This window comes from Podarcis raffonei, chromosome 2 (assembly GCF_027172205.1).
Source record: "Podarcis raffonei isolate rPodRaf1 chromosome 2, rPodRaf1.pri, whole genome shotgun sequence".
Classification (NCBI taxonomy): Eukaryota; Metazoa; Chordata; class Lepidosauria; order Squamata; family Lacertidae; genus Podarcis; species Podarcis raffonei.
The window spans coordinates 36,525,771-36,541,290 of record NC_070603.1 but is presented as its reverse complement, the minus strand read 5'-3'; the positions used below and the strand labels follow the sequence as shown (position 1 = coordinate 36,541,290).

General features: G+C 47.1%; 1 protein-coding gene across 4 annotated transcripts in view; it reads left to right on the top strand.

The window, feature by feature from the left end:
* Positions 1 to 15,520, top strand: part of QRICH2 (glutamine rich 2) — a 43,667-nt gene that overhangs the window by 12,874 nt on the left and 15,273 nt on the right. For 3 of the 4 annotated variants that reach the window (XM_053376003.1, XM_053376001.1, XM_053376000.1), the window contains 9 exons: positions 1,035 to 2,322; positions 3,298 to 3,392; positions 4,945 to 5,042; positions 7,421 to 7,535; positions 9,685 to 9,933; positions 10,710 to 10,832; positions 11,843 to 11,917; positions 12,242 to 12,406; positions 13,863 to 13,984. In XM_053376003.1, coding sequence (XP_053231978.1) covers positions 1,035 to 2,322; positions 3,298 to 3,392; positions 4,945 to 5,042; positions 7,421 to 7,535; positions 9,685 to 9,933; positions 10,710 to 10,832; positions 11,843 to 11,917; positions 12,242 to 12,406; positions 13,863 to 13,984 — 2,330 coding nt within the window. The remainder of the gene's footprint in view (positions 1 to 1,034; positions 2,323 to 3,297; positions 3,393 to 4,944; positions 5,043 to 7,420; positions 7,536 to 9,684; positions 9,934 to 10,709; positions 10,833 to 11,842; positions 11,918 to 12,241; positions 12,407 to 13,862; positions 13,985 to 15,520) is intronic. The other variant, XM_053376002.1, reaches the window with a different exon arrangement.

The window sequence follows — 15,520 nt, the reverse complement described above, 5'->3', positions numbered from 1 at the left end:
CAGAGTGTCACTTTTCAGGCTGTTTCTATGTCTAAAAGCAAGTCTTCATGATGGAGAATCAGCTGTAATCCATGGGCTCCTGCTTTTTTCCTTTTTCTTATTAAGTGTAGGATCAGGTGTCAGTTTCTGCTTTTTGATCTGAACAGCAATAATATTTCAGGAACAAAAAGTAGTTCTGACTGAGTGTATGATGGCTCTTATGCATTCCTGCATAATTTCCCTGTAGATCTTGGACAGAGGTAGCATAAGCTAACAACTGCAGAACCAGAGGGATACAGGCTAGGGATTCAAGTATTTGAGGGAAAAGGACTGGTTTATGCCATTCAGTTCTGGTCCTTATTTTCAATACCAGCCTAGACCCCTTGAACATGGCAAGTAATAGTAATGAAAGGTTGCCTCTGAGCACATGCAGATTGTCTTCCTCTCATCAGTGAGTTAACCACAGTTAACTCCCATTGTGGACAAAGGAGAAGCACTGAAGCTTATGAATGAAATTGCCCAGCTGCTGCTCCTATACAAAGGAGGGTTTATGAGCTTTTCAGTAGCGACACTGGGGCGGACTTGGATCATTCAAATTTCAGCAGCGCCTTGTGACACTTAGAATGCCATTTCCTATCAAAGGCCTCCTAGATCTGAATCCAGCAATCTTACCTGTTGCACCACACTGTCCTTGGACACTTAGGAAACTTCAAAAGCCCATTTCTTGTGGCCTTACCCAACTAAGGGCAATCCAGTCAACACCTCAGATTGTGCAGCATGTATTGTTAGTTTGAATTAAGGATGATACAAAACCAGTTGACCTGCTTCCAAAGTGACAGCGCCCTTGGATTTGCTGAGGGGCTGTGGCATGGTGCTGGTCGCCATCTTGGATTTGCTCTGGTGCAGCCCTGCAGTTGAAGGTGGTGGTAGTGTTCCTGATACACAGTGGACATGAGATGTTCTTATGAAGTCAACTGCAAGATGTGAGATGCCTGTGATAATGCCCCAAGCTAAAGCCACCCCTGCTTTTGTCACTCCTCTCTATATGTTTCTAGGTGACAAGTCCAGTCCAACACTCTCCAACTGATTCTGCAACCTCTCCAGAAAGCAGAGCCACTCCTGGATCTCCGGGAACTTTGCCTGGCACTCACAGAAGAGAAGGAACACCGGCTGGTGCACCAGGGGCTCCAAGAAGTGCTCCAGCAGGCATTCCTGGAGCTCAGCCAGGCCAGCCTGGTGTTGCTGGTGCTCCAGGGACCCAGCCAGGAGCTCCTGGGGCCCAGGCACCCTATCCCGGGGCACCTGGGGCCTATCCCGGAGCCCCTGGAGCCCAAGCACCCTATCCTGGGGCTCCTGGGGCCTATCCCGGAGCCCCTGGAGCCCAAGCACCCTATCCTGGGGCACCCGGGGCCTATCCTGGAGCACCCTATCCTGGGGCACCTGGGGCCTATCCTGGTGCTCCTGGAGCCTATCCCGGAGCCCCTGGAGCCCAAGCACCCTATCCCGGAGCACCTGGGGCTTATCCTGGTGCACCTGGGGCCTATCCTGGGGCTCCTGGAGCTCAGCCTGGTGCTCCTGGAGCCCAAGCACCCTACCCTGGGGCACCTGGGGCCTATCCCGGAGCCCCTGGAGCCCAAGCACCCTATCCCGGAGCACCTGGGGCCTATCCTGGGGCTCCTGGAGCCCAGCCTGGTGCACCTGGAGCCCAAGCTCCATACCCTGGAGCAGCCGGGGCATACCCTGGGGCACCTGGAGCCCAGCCTGGGGCACCTGGGGCTCAACCTGGAGCACCTGGGGCCCAGCCTGGCGCACCTGGAGATGAAACAGCCTATCCTGGAGGCCTGGCGCCCTATGCCGGAGCCTATCCCGGAGCCTATCCTGGAGTCCTTGGCGCCCAGCCTGGTGAAGCCTTCCCTGGAGGCGCTGTCATTCCATGGATACAAACTGGATTTCCCGGACCCCCTCCATTCTATCCTGGTTCTCCTGATGCCCAAGCTGGGTACCTTGGTCAGCCTGGGATTCTTTGGCCCAGTCCTCTTGGTTACCAGCCTGGTGAGGGGGCTGGTGCGCAGCCTGGAATGCAGCTTGTATTGCCCCCTGGGCCTGTCCTTGGAGCTACACCTCCAGCATCTCCGCTGCTCTCCGCCACAACCCCCATGCCACTGTCCGAGTCTGGCTCCACTTTGGCCCCAGCCCGCTACTCTGAGACTGTGGATGCCCTGCGGTCTCTCGCTCAACTGACGGACTTGTACTATGCTCTGCGAGACCAGATCAGCCTCCTAGATCAATTCAAGTGTGGCTACGCCGATCTCCGCAGGCTGCAAGACTTCCTCACAGATGCACGTATGTATCACGTGTGTATCGGTTTTCTGGGTTTCTGTTTTAAATGGCAAATATCTGGAACCTGCTTCGGCAAATTTCCAACAGGTTGGGCAACCATTTTTTTCTGGGAAGGAAAATCTAAAAATGTAAGCCCACCCAAATGTTTGGAGGGTTGATTTGGGGGTTAGAGCTAACCAGGAGCATGCAACCTTTTGGACATTTCCTGGCAGCATTTCTTGGGCAGTATGGCCAGTGATGATGGACATAATGTCTGGAGGGTCAAAAGTCACCCATCCATATGAGGAATGAGCATGTTCAGTGGGCACACTGCAGGGAGGCTAAATGGAGAAGCATTGAGTAATCTGGAAGGTAGCTTGGCTGGAACAGGAGCTTTCCATGTTTTAATTCCTACTTGTATACAGTCATATCTTGGTTCTCGAACGTAATCCATTCTGGAAGTCCATTTGACTTCCAAAAACATTAGAAAACCAAGGCTCGGCTTCCCATTGGCTGCAGGAGCTTCCTGCACTCAATCGGAAGCTGCGTCAGACGTTCGGCTTCTAAAAAACATTTGCAAACCAGAACACTTATTCCGGGTTTGTGGTGTTCGGGAGCCAAAACAGATGAGTACCAAGGCATTCGAGAACCAAGGGACAACCGTATGTACTAACAGCGAACTTTCATTCTGTGAGTGCTGAATCTTATTTAACTAAACTGGCATCATCCACCCACAAGAGGGAGCTATAGGCTTGTTTGTGGGGAGAGGGGGGACCCCAAAGTTTGCAACAACAACAACAAAAACTGAAACCCCCAAACAGTGTGCACTGATACTGTTCAATGCAGTTGGAATGGACTGTCCCTAAAGAAGTGGGGGGAGTGGGATGGACTATCCCTACAGAGGGCATGGCTGGAGCCCTGAACTGGACACTACAGTGTTTTGTCACCTGATGGCTCACTTGTATATATTTATAATTCTACTGTGTTTTTGCTGGATAGTTTACCGGAACATTGCTCTCATCCCACCTGATCTTCCTGAAAAGCTTGCTGCACTCCAGGCCATGGAAGAAGACATGAAAACTGAGAAAGAGAAGGTAGGGGACTGTCAGGGAGAGACTATGCTGCCTTATTTGCAGCAAGAATGTTTTCAATCAGGTTTTCATATAAGAGGTAATTTGCCCAGTCCCAAGAAGCATCCTGTTCTTAGAAGCCATCAAAACATATCCAAAACATAAAGTTCATTGTATCAGCACTCAACCTTTAAAGCGTTATGAATGGAATATATTTTGACCAACTTCCTAAACACCAAGGTGTGTGGGGGGGGACTTTCTTGAAGTTGCGCAGTCAATTGACCACCATTGACAAGCACCCCCAAACTCAGCCCTCCAGGTGTTTTGGGACTACAACTCCCATCATCCCTAGCTAACAGGACCGGTGGTCAGGGTTGATGGGAATTGTAGTCCCAAAACATCTGGCGGGCCAAGTTTGGGGATGCCTGCCCTACTACTTGAAACAAGCTTCTGAGTATCAGAAATCCAAGCCACTTAAATTGAAAGCTGAGATTTTGAGAACTGTAAGCTGGTTTGCATGCTACTTTGACGGCAGAACTTGTAGAAATGATTTTATATTTCTGATTTCCTGCAATTCATCATTTCTGAATTACAGTGATGTTTGTTAGCTACAGGAGGTACCAGGTGCTCACAATTCCTATCATGGATGAGATCAGTGAGACGCACTTTAGTTGTTGTTTTTTCTGTGCTTCTGCAAACTGCAATTTAAAATAGAATGTGCACTAGCTGCTTGAAGCTCAGTGGTGTAATTGGGTGGTCCTAGTGTGGTTCCCCTGTCTGTCTGGGTCACAGTGACCACCTAACTTCACCAGGCTTAGTTTGATCCTGCACCCTGCTGTTGTCATTTCCTTGAGTCTCCTGCTGACGCTTTTGTCAATTGCTCAGGGTCTAGTTTTGCTTGGTTGTAGCAGTAAACATGTGCTGAAAATAAATCTGCCTTCAGGATCGTTAGAGGGGATTGTTATTTAATTATAATTGCCCCCCCTTTTCCTGAATATGATGACAGTATTCCCAATGTCAAGCTTAAGCTTTCTCTCCTTTTTTTGTAATTCTTAGTTCCTTTAACAGGGGAATTCATCGCTCTACTATTTTCCCTTTACAACATTACTATTGCTCATGATCTTCATTTAAGAAACATATAACCTTTTCAGTATATTCACAATGTAGTCATACAGTTTACTTTTTGTTGCTGTTGTTGAGGTGTCTTTAAGGGTCTTTAAAAGACGTGCTCTGTTTTATTTGAGATATTATGGGTGGTGGTTAATCTTCAGCCTGATTTTGTGACTCTAAACTTGAAACTCAGCCAGTAGAACCCCAATGTTGTGAATCATGATGATGCTCCAGTTACCAATGAATCAGTTTAACATTCCTCATAGGAAGCACTTTCTTAATCTCTAGACCTGAACCTTAGCTCTGATATATGTGGATGTAAACTATCTATTGTTTACAACACGGGGAGGTGAGGATGTGCCCCTTTCTCCCAGGGACTTTCCATAAAGGAAAATTAGTGTTTCATGACCAAAGTTCTTCAAGGCAAGTATGGCTTTTGATCCCCCTACCCCAATTGTGATTCTAGTTAAACAAGATCCAGAATGTACTTGAAGGAGAGCTGGCAGAAACAGATGACAAACTGGAAGGAGCTGGTCAGATCAACATGCAGATAGGTTTTCTGAGGTAAATAAGTAGCCACTATACTGAAGGAAGCCACCTAGTAGGCGAGTCCAGTCTCAGTCTTATCAGCTAAAACATTGGCCTGTCATGTTTGGTGTCACCACAACCAACTGAATTGTGGAGTTACATAATTGTTTGCTGTACAGTGGGAAGCCAGAATGGGATCTTTACCAGTTAATAGTTCCATGGAAGTTGAGGGGTCTTTCTCAAAAGTGCAGCTGAAATAAGATGCCACAAAGAATTGCTCAGTGAAAATTAGAAGTGGTTTGAAATTTCACTGGCTTTCTAGCATATACACACTTTAAAAAAAAAGAATTCAACTGAATTTTTTTCAATTATATTTTGGAATGTCATCAGTATTCTTTCCCCCCAGGCAGATTAAATAGAAAACTGTGTGTGGAGCAGCTTTTTCGGACCTGGTGCCCTCCAGATGTTTTGGACTATAACTTCCACTAGCCCCAGCTAGAATGGCCAATGATCAACTTCCAACGATGGGAGTCATAGTCCAGCAACATCTGGAAGGCAGAAGGTTGGCAAAGTAGCTCCTTCGCTTTATAGCACCAATGTACACACAGAAGAAGGGATGCGGGTGGCGCTGTGAGTTAAACCACAGAGCCTAGGACTTGCAGATCAGAAGGTCGGCGGTTCGAATCCCCACGACAGGGTGAGCTCCTGTTGCTCAGTCCCTGCTCCTGCCAACCTAGCAGTTCGAAAGCACATCAAAGTGCAAGTAGATAAATAGGTACCACTCCGGAGGGAAGGTAAACGGCGTTTCTGTGTGCTGCTCTGGTTCGCCAGAAGCGGCTTAGTCATGCTGGCCACATGACCTGGAAGCTGTACACCGGCTCCCTTGGCCAATAAAGCGAGATGAGCGCCGCAACCCCAGAGTCGGCCACGACTATATCAAAATAGTTATAAAATGTGAATGTGCAGAAATGAGTTTTGAGAGGTATTGTGACAAGGCCAAACTCTTAGAAGGTGTGAGTACACCACAGAAAGGTCTTGCATCCCCCAAATAAATCATGTGTGGGGAGATAGGGAGGCCTAAGCAGCTGGTTAAGACTGGACCCAGTAGATGGAGCTGAGGCTTGGCAGAGGTCAGTGTGGGAGCCCCTTTTCCAGTTCTGGCATCCCTCCTGTAAAAGAACACCATACAATTAAAGCACCAGTATACCACTTTAACTGTTGTGGCAGGCTTCTCCCAAGGAATCATGGGAGTTGTAGTTTGCTAAGAGTGCTGTGAGTTTTTAGCATACCCCTCACACAGCCACAGTTCCAGCACTCTCTTAATAAACGTCAGCGACCAGTATATGAGTGCTTGTGAGAAGATCACGGATGCTACTAACATGCAGTCCCTCCAGTAGTATGTCTCTGGGTGTGAGGAAGTGTGATGTGACTTCATTGTTTTTGGGGCTTCCTTTGTTTTATTGACTGGCACCTTCTGAGGGCAGGAAAAACGATCACCTCACTTCATTCTGCCCCCACATGTAACTAGGATGACTCAGTTATGGTTTGGCAGTGTCTGCATCTATCCCTTGGGTGCCAGGAAGGAAGGAAGGACTCAAATGATGGACTCGGTCCATATTGTTCCTCTCGTCAGGAGCTTAATTACAATTGTGTGGGAAATGGCCCCCATGCCTCTAATTGTAAGTGTGAATGTGCTGAGGAGCCCAGCACTCCTGGGTCAGAATCTCTGAAAGAAGGAACACTGTGTAGATATGTGAGTCTTATAAATTTTGATGGATTCGCTGTGTTCTGAAATATGGAACATCTTTTATGTTCTATTGTACTCACAGTTTTCTCATGTTAATTTTTAAAAGCATTAAAAGTTTTTACAATGCAATAAGATAACAACTACAAAAACTACAAACAGAACAAGTAGAATGTGGAGAGTGAACTTGCAGTTTTCTAAGGGACAATTGCCATAAGAAACACCTGGCATTCCTAGGAGACAGTTGTCATTTGTAAAACCTTAGAAAGAGATATTTTAAGCTCCACACCCCCAAACTTAAAGTTCTCTAATTCACAGCCATGAAGGCCCCTGCAAGTGGTCTGTCTTCCTCAAATTGATTCTACATTTCTGGAAAAAAGTAGCTAGAAGTCAAATTGCCAGGATGATTTCACATATTGTTGGGGCATTTTGCAGTGCAATGTGACTTGATTACAAATAAATATGCCAAAGCAAACCCCCTACCCTCGAAAGCTGGCCAAGTAGGTGCATTTAGGGAGTTGATTGTGGTCTAGTTTCAGTGACCCCCAGTTTACCCCAGAACTGTGGTGTGAGTGTTTCTGATTTCCTAGAGACCCACACTCCAAAAACGACTTTCTTTTTCCTGTTTGGTGAGTAACTCCTCTCTATTGTTGTTGGCTTTGCGGTACAGAGCAACAGTGCAGGATATAGAGAAAGAGCTAAAGGAGCTCAGAAACAAGCAGGATACGGGGAAAGCCAAGCTGGAGCAGTCAGTGACCGACACTGCCATCTACCTGCAAGAACAGGTCAGCGAGAGGAAATGTGAGGTCTTTCTTCCTGGCTGCCAAGAATCAGTCACATGGTTTCCCCTGGCCATTAGTTTGGTTTCAGGTCCCTTGCCTGCCAGATCTCCTCTTGAAACCTCTGCGCTTTGCAAGGGCTCTGTAGAGGTGGCTCTTTCACAGTGAGAATAAAAGCATGAGACTTAGCTTTCTAAGGCAGGAGCCAGACAGGGCCAAATCTGCTTGGAAATTCTAGGAAAGAATATTGGTCCAAGTTCTTCTGCTGACACCTTAAGCTGACAGCCACCTTGTAGTTAGCCAGGAAGAGTAACAGTAAAGAGGGAGTAAGAATCTCTTCCCAGTGATCAGCTTGCCAGACACACTTCTTCGGGTTGCCCTGAAGAAGTACACTCCTAAAATTGTAACTTTCTTGTACCGTTGGGTTCAGCTGTGTCATTGGGTTTGCTAAGCAGGAGTTTGCAATGATGCTGTCCTCGATTTAATAAGCATGCCCTGCTGTCATGAGGGGAAGCCCACAAGCCTAGGAACAGTTTTGATCTAATTTGGGAGGACTGATTCCACTTTTGCAAGTAGATAGGTAGCTGAGAGTTCTCTGGGATGGCTTAGAATATATGTCCCTGCAGGATCCCCACAGTTGGTACATGGACAGCTGCCTGTTTTTATTTTTAATGAAAAGCTCCCTTCCTAATCCTCCAGATAAGGGAGGATGCCTCAAGCTCTGGCTGCTTCTGCTCAGTGGGGCAGACTCTGGTTGCCTTGCTTTCCCGCTGCCTTGCAGGGCCTTTTGCTCTGGAGTTGCCAGTGTTTTGAACCAGCCCCTGTAGCTTTCTGCTTTTAACAGCCATTTGTTTTGCAGCTATGAGCAGGTGTTAATCTTTGGCTCCATGTTGTGTAAAGCATCACCTGCTGTTTCCCACATATCGAACCTCTTCTAGAGGTATAGAGAAGGAGGCCACACTGTCCTGTTCCTCTCCCCCAATGGTAACCCTGTTTCTTTCCCATGGCCATCCAGTTTAGTTTTTTGGAATGCTCACTTTCTGGAGCAAGCATTCCACAGATGGGGTGCCACCACGAAAAAAGCCCTTTCCCCCAGCCTCACTTCTAAAGTCAGGAATACCCAGGGAAGGGCTTCAGAAGGAGATCTTTCGGCAGGTTCCTGCTGCACTCCCCAGGGAACCCACTCCTGCCATGCATTCTCAGGGAGCTTCAGAGCAGCTGCAGCAGCCAAGGGCCTCACGTTTCTGACACCTTTACGATACCCATTTGTAAACAGATGCAACTTTGCCATGAGCCACACCAGATGGGAATGAGTGAAGTGCAGAAGGGTGGCAGTGTAGCCACAGCCTGATCCTAAAGGGGTCCGTGTTAGCTAAAATGGCATCAACAGTGGCACAGAAATCCCAGGCAAATGCCCTTGGCAGTAAGAGATATTTGTGAGCGACTGTGTAGAGGCAGGGGGAAAGGGAGGGAACTGTAGAGTGTCCTGTGTTGGGCAGTGAACCGGCACGTGGTGAAATAAGTGCCACTCCTTGGCCACCGAAACCTCCATCCGCTCCCCCTTGACAGCCTGAGAGCTAAATCAGAGATTGCGCTAAATGCATCTGTTCAAATTGCAAGGGGGCAAGGACCAATTTTCATTGGACTGCAGAACGTGCAGAAGACTGGCTTAACTCTTACAAACCCCCATAGTCCTAACAAAAATCATTTTCACAAATCTTGCTATTAACTCTGTGTGGAAGAGCTCCTACTGGCACCAATGAAAGCCTCCCTTCAAGTGTGAATAGAAACTTTGGCTTCTAGGGTATATGTCATGTCCATATTGGTCTGTGAGAGTTTAGCAGACCCTGCTTTCTAAAACTTCCACCCCATCTCAAGTCATGAGCTCTAGAAACTTTTATCTCTTAAGATGCCACTGGGATTCTTGGCATTATGGTTGCGTTGCCAGACCCTGCCTGCTCCTGCCTGAAAATAATGTAATAAATTGTTGTTGGTGTCCATCTGTCTTGAGAGACAATGGAATGGGCCAATTAGAGCAGCACGATATAGCTGCCGCCACCCGTACTCGACCCCACTTCTGTGGAAGATAGGAAACATTTTGTCGTCTGACTCCCTTGTCTAAAGCTGGACTCCTCCTTCTCTCCCTTGCCCACAGTTAGACAAGCTTAGAGGTGTCATAGAGAACATGATGGCTTCCTCGTCCACGCTGCTGTCCATGAGCATGCCGCCTACCCCGGAGCCTGGGGTGGCTCAGGTCCAGAGCACATGTGCAGCTTGTAGCTTAGATGTCAGTGAGAAGGTTAGCCAGCTGTTCAAGCGCTATGAGCAGCTGCAGGACTTGATTAACAACTTCATGTTAAGGCAGGCAGAAGGCAAACTAGCCAAGAAACCCAAGCACCGCCAGGTAAGGCCGGCGCAAGAACGTGACCTCAGGTTTCCAGGAGGAGGGCAGAGGGAGGACTGCAGGGGGCTCTGTGTGGATGCTGAGGCCTGATCTGAGACTTAGTGGTAAGGCCTGAAGAAGGCCCATTTTGGGAGTGCTCTCCAAATGCATGATTCAACCTGCTGTCCTCAGACGGCATTATGTGTGCAGCTGCACATATTCATATCATTTATTATCCTGCCCATCCCTAGAGACGGGATCTCTGAATCCCTCTCCCATCCTCCAAAGGGAAATAGAGAGATTCTTGTCCTAGGTAACATAAGCAAGGAATTAAGAAGGATTGAACAAGCCACCCTACCATAGATAATGGTTATGTCCATGGCTTTTTTGTGATTCTGTTTTCTCATATGGCATCTTTTTGTTCTTTGTGCTCTGTAACAAAGTGCCAGGATTTGTGCTTGCTTTTGTATGCTGAAAGTGCATTAATATCAGCACCTAGGGGCAGAATGGAAGTACAGTGCAGCATCAATGATAACTAGGGGCAGGGGTGAGAACAACACACGTGTTTCCATCCAGAGAGGAGACACATGCAAAGGCAGAACCCACGGGTGTCTGCTCCTAAGTACAAAGTTTTTGCTTGATGGTGTACTGTCATCTTCAGGCTGTAGTTCTGATCCAATGTAGATAAAATACGCATTGCACCAAAACGAAAGGGAATTAACACACTTGGGGAAGGATTTAATTAAGGAGACCCATGCCAATGTTGGCTTTCATTACTTTGTTGCCTTTGCAACCAGGATGAAGAGATGCTCAACCAGATCCAAAGCACCATCCTGCAAGTTCAGGATGACTGTGAGAAGCTGAACGCCACTGCAGGCACTCTTGTAGAAGATCATCGCCAGAAGCAGAAGGAGATAAGTGTAGGTGATCTTGACGCCAGGTTAGAGGGTCAAATGACATGGGACATTCCCAGTGTTGTTGCTTCACAAGGATTTGGTGGTGCTTCCTCCAGGGGGAAGCAGCTGGCTCTCCTCCCTCTGCTTAAGCAAGTGCAAAGCAGGTGACTGAGGCCATGAGACTATAGCGGTGGCAGCAGTACTGGATATCCACCTGGGTTTGTTGGCATTTGGTCCAAGCAGCTACAAATCAATCAGCATCAGCAAATCACCTCTTACAGCAGATGTGCCAACATTTGGTATTTGGGCGGGGGCGGCAGCCTGTTCTCCAGGGGCCATCGTGTTCCCTGCTACCCAGACCCCTCATGGGAGAACCAGCTGTATAATATGCCACCAAGTAGCTGCCAGCCAGATTGTCCAAAGAAAAAGGAGTGATGCTAAGATGTGCAGTATCTTGGCTCCTTGCTGCTGTTGAAAACAACTTTGTTTTTTCTTACAAGTGGGTAAGAGTTCTACCTGATGTTCACTAAACTTTAGTAGGGTTGCCAGGGGCCCCATCAAATCACCCTGTTGCCCTCCTTGGCAAGTAAGCATCCTCCCACCCCCACTCTGCCCCCAGTATCGATTCCCAAAATGTTGAGCTAGTTGACCTAAAGCATGCTTTGTCAATACACTAGCCTACAGTCTGTTATCAGTCATGAGATAGAAGCACAAGACGGCTCACTTTGGAATGAGAGTTGTGTGATTTGCAGCATTTGGATGCAATGAGACCTTGCAGAACACGTGCTAGTAAATGAATATATATATATAATTTTAATTAAAAGTGTAGTGGCAATGAAGAACTCTGTGGCCTTCCAGATGATGTTGGACTACAAACAACTCCCATCATCTCTGATCATAGGCCATACTGCCTGGGACTGATGGGAGATGAAGTTGGAAACATCTGAAGGGCACCAGATTCCTCTGCCCTGCTGAGTAGGAATGTGAGTCTCTGGGTAACCACCTTTGATTACTTTGCTTTGTGTTCTTTACAGATGTTGTTCAAGTCCTTGGAGAGACTAGAAAATGTAAAAGCGGACAAAGACAGCCTTGTGATGGAAATCGATGTGGTGAGGAGTTGTACTTGATAACACATCACAGTTGTCCCATGCGCATCGAGCCATGGCTTGGTGCTCCTGCATAAGATCTGCTTGCAGAGGGAGCTAGCATATGAAGTAGATGGGGCCTGGATTCTGCTCACAGCTCTGCAGCCAACCTGCAAGGCAGTCATTAGCAGTTTGAACGGGGATTCTGGTGCTTGCCATCCTTATAGATTGGAGGGAGATGCTCTCTGGACATGCACACTCAGAGCTACTGATGGGAAGGGTGGGGGTGTTCTTTGCGATACAGATCCGACCAAAGATATGCCCCCCATTTCCCCCCTACTTTTCCAGAAAGCAGATAAGGCTGCCCTTGCTGCGAAGGTCAGCCGTAGCCAGTTCGATGCCACCACGGAGCAGTTGCATAAGATGATGCAGGAGCTGTTGAACAAGATGGCTGGGCAAGAACAAGATTGGCAGAAGATGCTTGACAAACTCTTGATTGAAATGGACTCCAAGGTAAGCAAGGCTCTTGCCTTGCCCATGATTCACAGCCAGGCCAATGAGGGCATCCCAAAGTGTCGAGAGCTTCCCATGTTTGTGGTTCAGTGCTGTGGAATGTGGCTGGGAGTACCCAGTGACTCATGCAGAAGCACATCCCTTTCTGCCCTGTTCCCAACACTAACTGGTGGTTATGCTGGTAAGCCAGCCATGCATGTCTCATTGCTCGCGCCTGTCCCTGCCAATCAGGTGAGCCAGGGTAGGCTGAAGGGTAAGCATACGCATGATTCCTGCCTCTAAATACTGGCTTCTAGTTTGTTTCTGGGCACAATTTGAAATGTCAGCTTTTACCAGTAAATCTCTATAAACAGGATGTCTGAAGTAGGGATGGACAGGCCAGTCTAATTGTCAACCAATGCGTGTTTTACATGTGTTTACTTGTGGGTCCCATTCTATCCCATTTCTGCATCAATCTTTTTAATGCATTTTTTAAAAAAATCTGTTTAATGTGTTTGATCACATAAAATACATATTTGTGTATGAACTTTGTCCTTAAATACACATTTTTGAATGCATTTTAGTATTTTTATAATCTTTTACCTGAGAACTATATTGCAAAAATAATAAGGGTGCAAAAAGTGGAGGATAATTGTGTTCTAATCCGCTGTCCAGGAATGCAAATCAGACCAGGTCACTTGAAAATGAAAGGCCAAGTGAAATAGTTGAGTATCTCTAGGCCAAAGGCATGCCTTCTCCTATAGAAACCTGCCTGTTCATACCAATTGTCATCTGAGGCTCTTCTCTGCTAGCCTGCCTTCAGAACCTACACCTTTTTCTTCTTTCCCTTTTAAGTTTCTTTTAATTTAAACATACAAAGCATATGAACATTTCCATTCTTTACACACCATACAATTATCTTAAATGTTCTAACTCACGCCCTCTCTAAAACAATGCAGTGTAAGTTAATATGTGTTTTTGTATGCTAATCTTGCCATCCAGCCATTAATTATTTAATATAGCTTTTATGGTCTTTCATATTGTTTTCAAAGTACCTCATTTCAGCAGTCAGAAAGCGTTAAATGACCCTCAGTTAAATCTTTGCTTCATTTAATTGGTAAAGGGGGAACAAAATATTTCAATTTGTTCTTCTGTCTCTCCACACTCCCCTGCCCATCACAGGGTCTACCATGTGGTGGCCCCTCGCCTTTTGAAACGCTCTCCCGGGGTATCTCCTCCATATCTAGGCCTTTACCACTTAGGCACTGATTAATGACTATGCCATTTTCCCAGCTTGTGTTGAAATGGATGCACGACTTTTCTGCTGTAAGTTGCCTTGAACACCAGAAAGGTGGGCTGAACAATATTTTGAATGGCAGTGACTCACTTAATGGGGCAGAGTTGCAGCTCTACCCTACCGCGTCAGTGCCTTGAACGCGCAGCTCTCTTCAGAACCATTCTGTCCCTTTCTGTGCAGCTGGACCGCTTGGAACTGGACCCCTTCCGACAGCAGCTGGAGGAGCGCTGGAAGGATATCCGGAAACAGCTGAAGGAGAGGATGCCACAAGAAATAGGAGACGAAGCTGCTGGGATCAGGAGGTAAGAAGGTCTGAAGACAGACAACTCTTATCTTCCGGTAGACGTATGAGAACAGCGGGCAGATGTCAAGCCAAATCTGATGCACGTTGCCACACGTGTCTCACGTTTGTGGGTGTTGTGACAAAACGAAAGCCTCCAGCATGCCAATGCACACTGCCTACAACATGCTCCTTGGAACCGTGTGCTGGTTTTATAGTTGAAGGGTCTTAAGTAGAGGAGCAGAATGCTGAGACACTGCCTGTCAGGATAAGATGTGTTGGATGGACTATGGCCCTTTGGCCTGGCCTGACCTCAGCGCACTTTGTATATCTAGTATGAGTTCCTGAAAGAAAGGACTTTCGAGTAGCTTGCACCCTAACCTAACACGTTGAAGAGAATGGTTATTCTCCAGCAAGCTGGGGTCCATACGTCCTACTTCTCTACTGCACTCTTTGGGCTCCGGGTATTTGTTTTTGACACTTACGCTGGGAACAGTGAGCCCTGTTCCAACACCGAAAGCCTTGCCAAAGATGCTGTCTCTACACCAGGTAGGCAACCTGAGGCCTGTGGGCCGGATGCAGCCCAATCGCCTTCTCAATCCGGCCCACGGACGGTCCAGGAATCAGCGTGTTTTTACATGAGTAGACTCTGTCCTTTTATTTAAAATGCATCTCTGGTTTACTTGTGGGGCCTGCCTGGTGTTTTTACATGAGTAGAATGTGTGCTTTTATTTAAAATGCATCACTGGGTTATTTGTGGGGCAAAGGAATTTGTTCATATTTTTTCTCAAAATACACTCCAGCCCACCACATGGTCTGAGGGACGGTGGACCGGCCCATGGCTGAAAAAGGTTGCTGACCCCTGCTCTACACCATCCTTGGCTTTTCTTCCTTCTCTCTGCTTAAGCTCTTTTCAGAAGTGTTTGCTGCTTCTAGGCATAGTTAGCAGTTTGTGAAACAATACACCCTTGGCTTGAAGGAGTATACCTTGCCTGCCTGCCTATATATCTATTCTCCCATGCCATTAGGTTGCCTAGAAACCTCTGCTTTCAAAGAGTAGAAGTTATGATTTGGGGGGGGGGTGCTTAAAAAAAAAACTGCTTTGGAAGACTGGAAGCCTTTCACGTTTACTATTGCAGTATGATTAGAGTAGGCCTGGGGTCAAGTGTGTCCCTCCAAGCCTCTCTGTCTCACTCTCTTTACTCTCCCCAGAGTACACTCTCTCTTCTCCCTGGTCCCAGGCAAGTCAAAGGAGTAGTGGAATTGATAGTTAGAGTATGGTGCTAATAACACCAAGGCTGCAGATTCGATCCCCCTATGGGACAGTGGCATATTCCTGCATTGCAGGGGGGTTGGACTAAATCATGGGTAGGCAAACTAAGTCTCAGAGGCTGGATCCAGCCCAATTGCCTTCTAAATCTGGCCCATGGACAGTCCAGGAATCAGCGTGATTTTACATTAGTAGAACGTGTGCTTTTATTTAAAATGCATCTCTGGGTTATTTGTGGGGCATAGGCATTTGTTCATTTCCCCCCCAAAAATATAGTCTGGCCCCCCC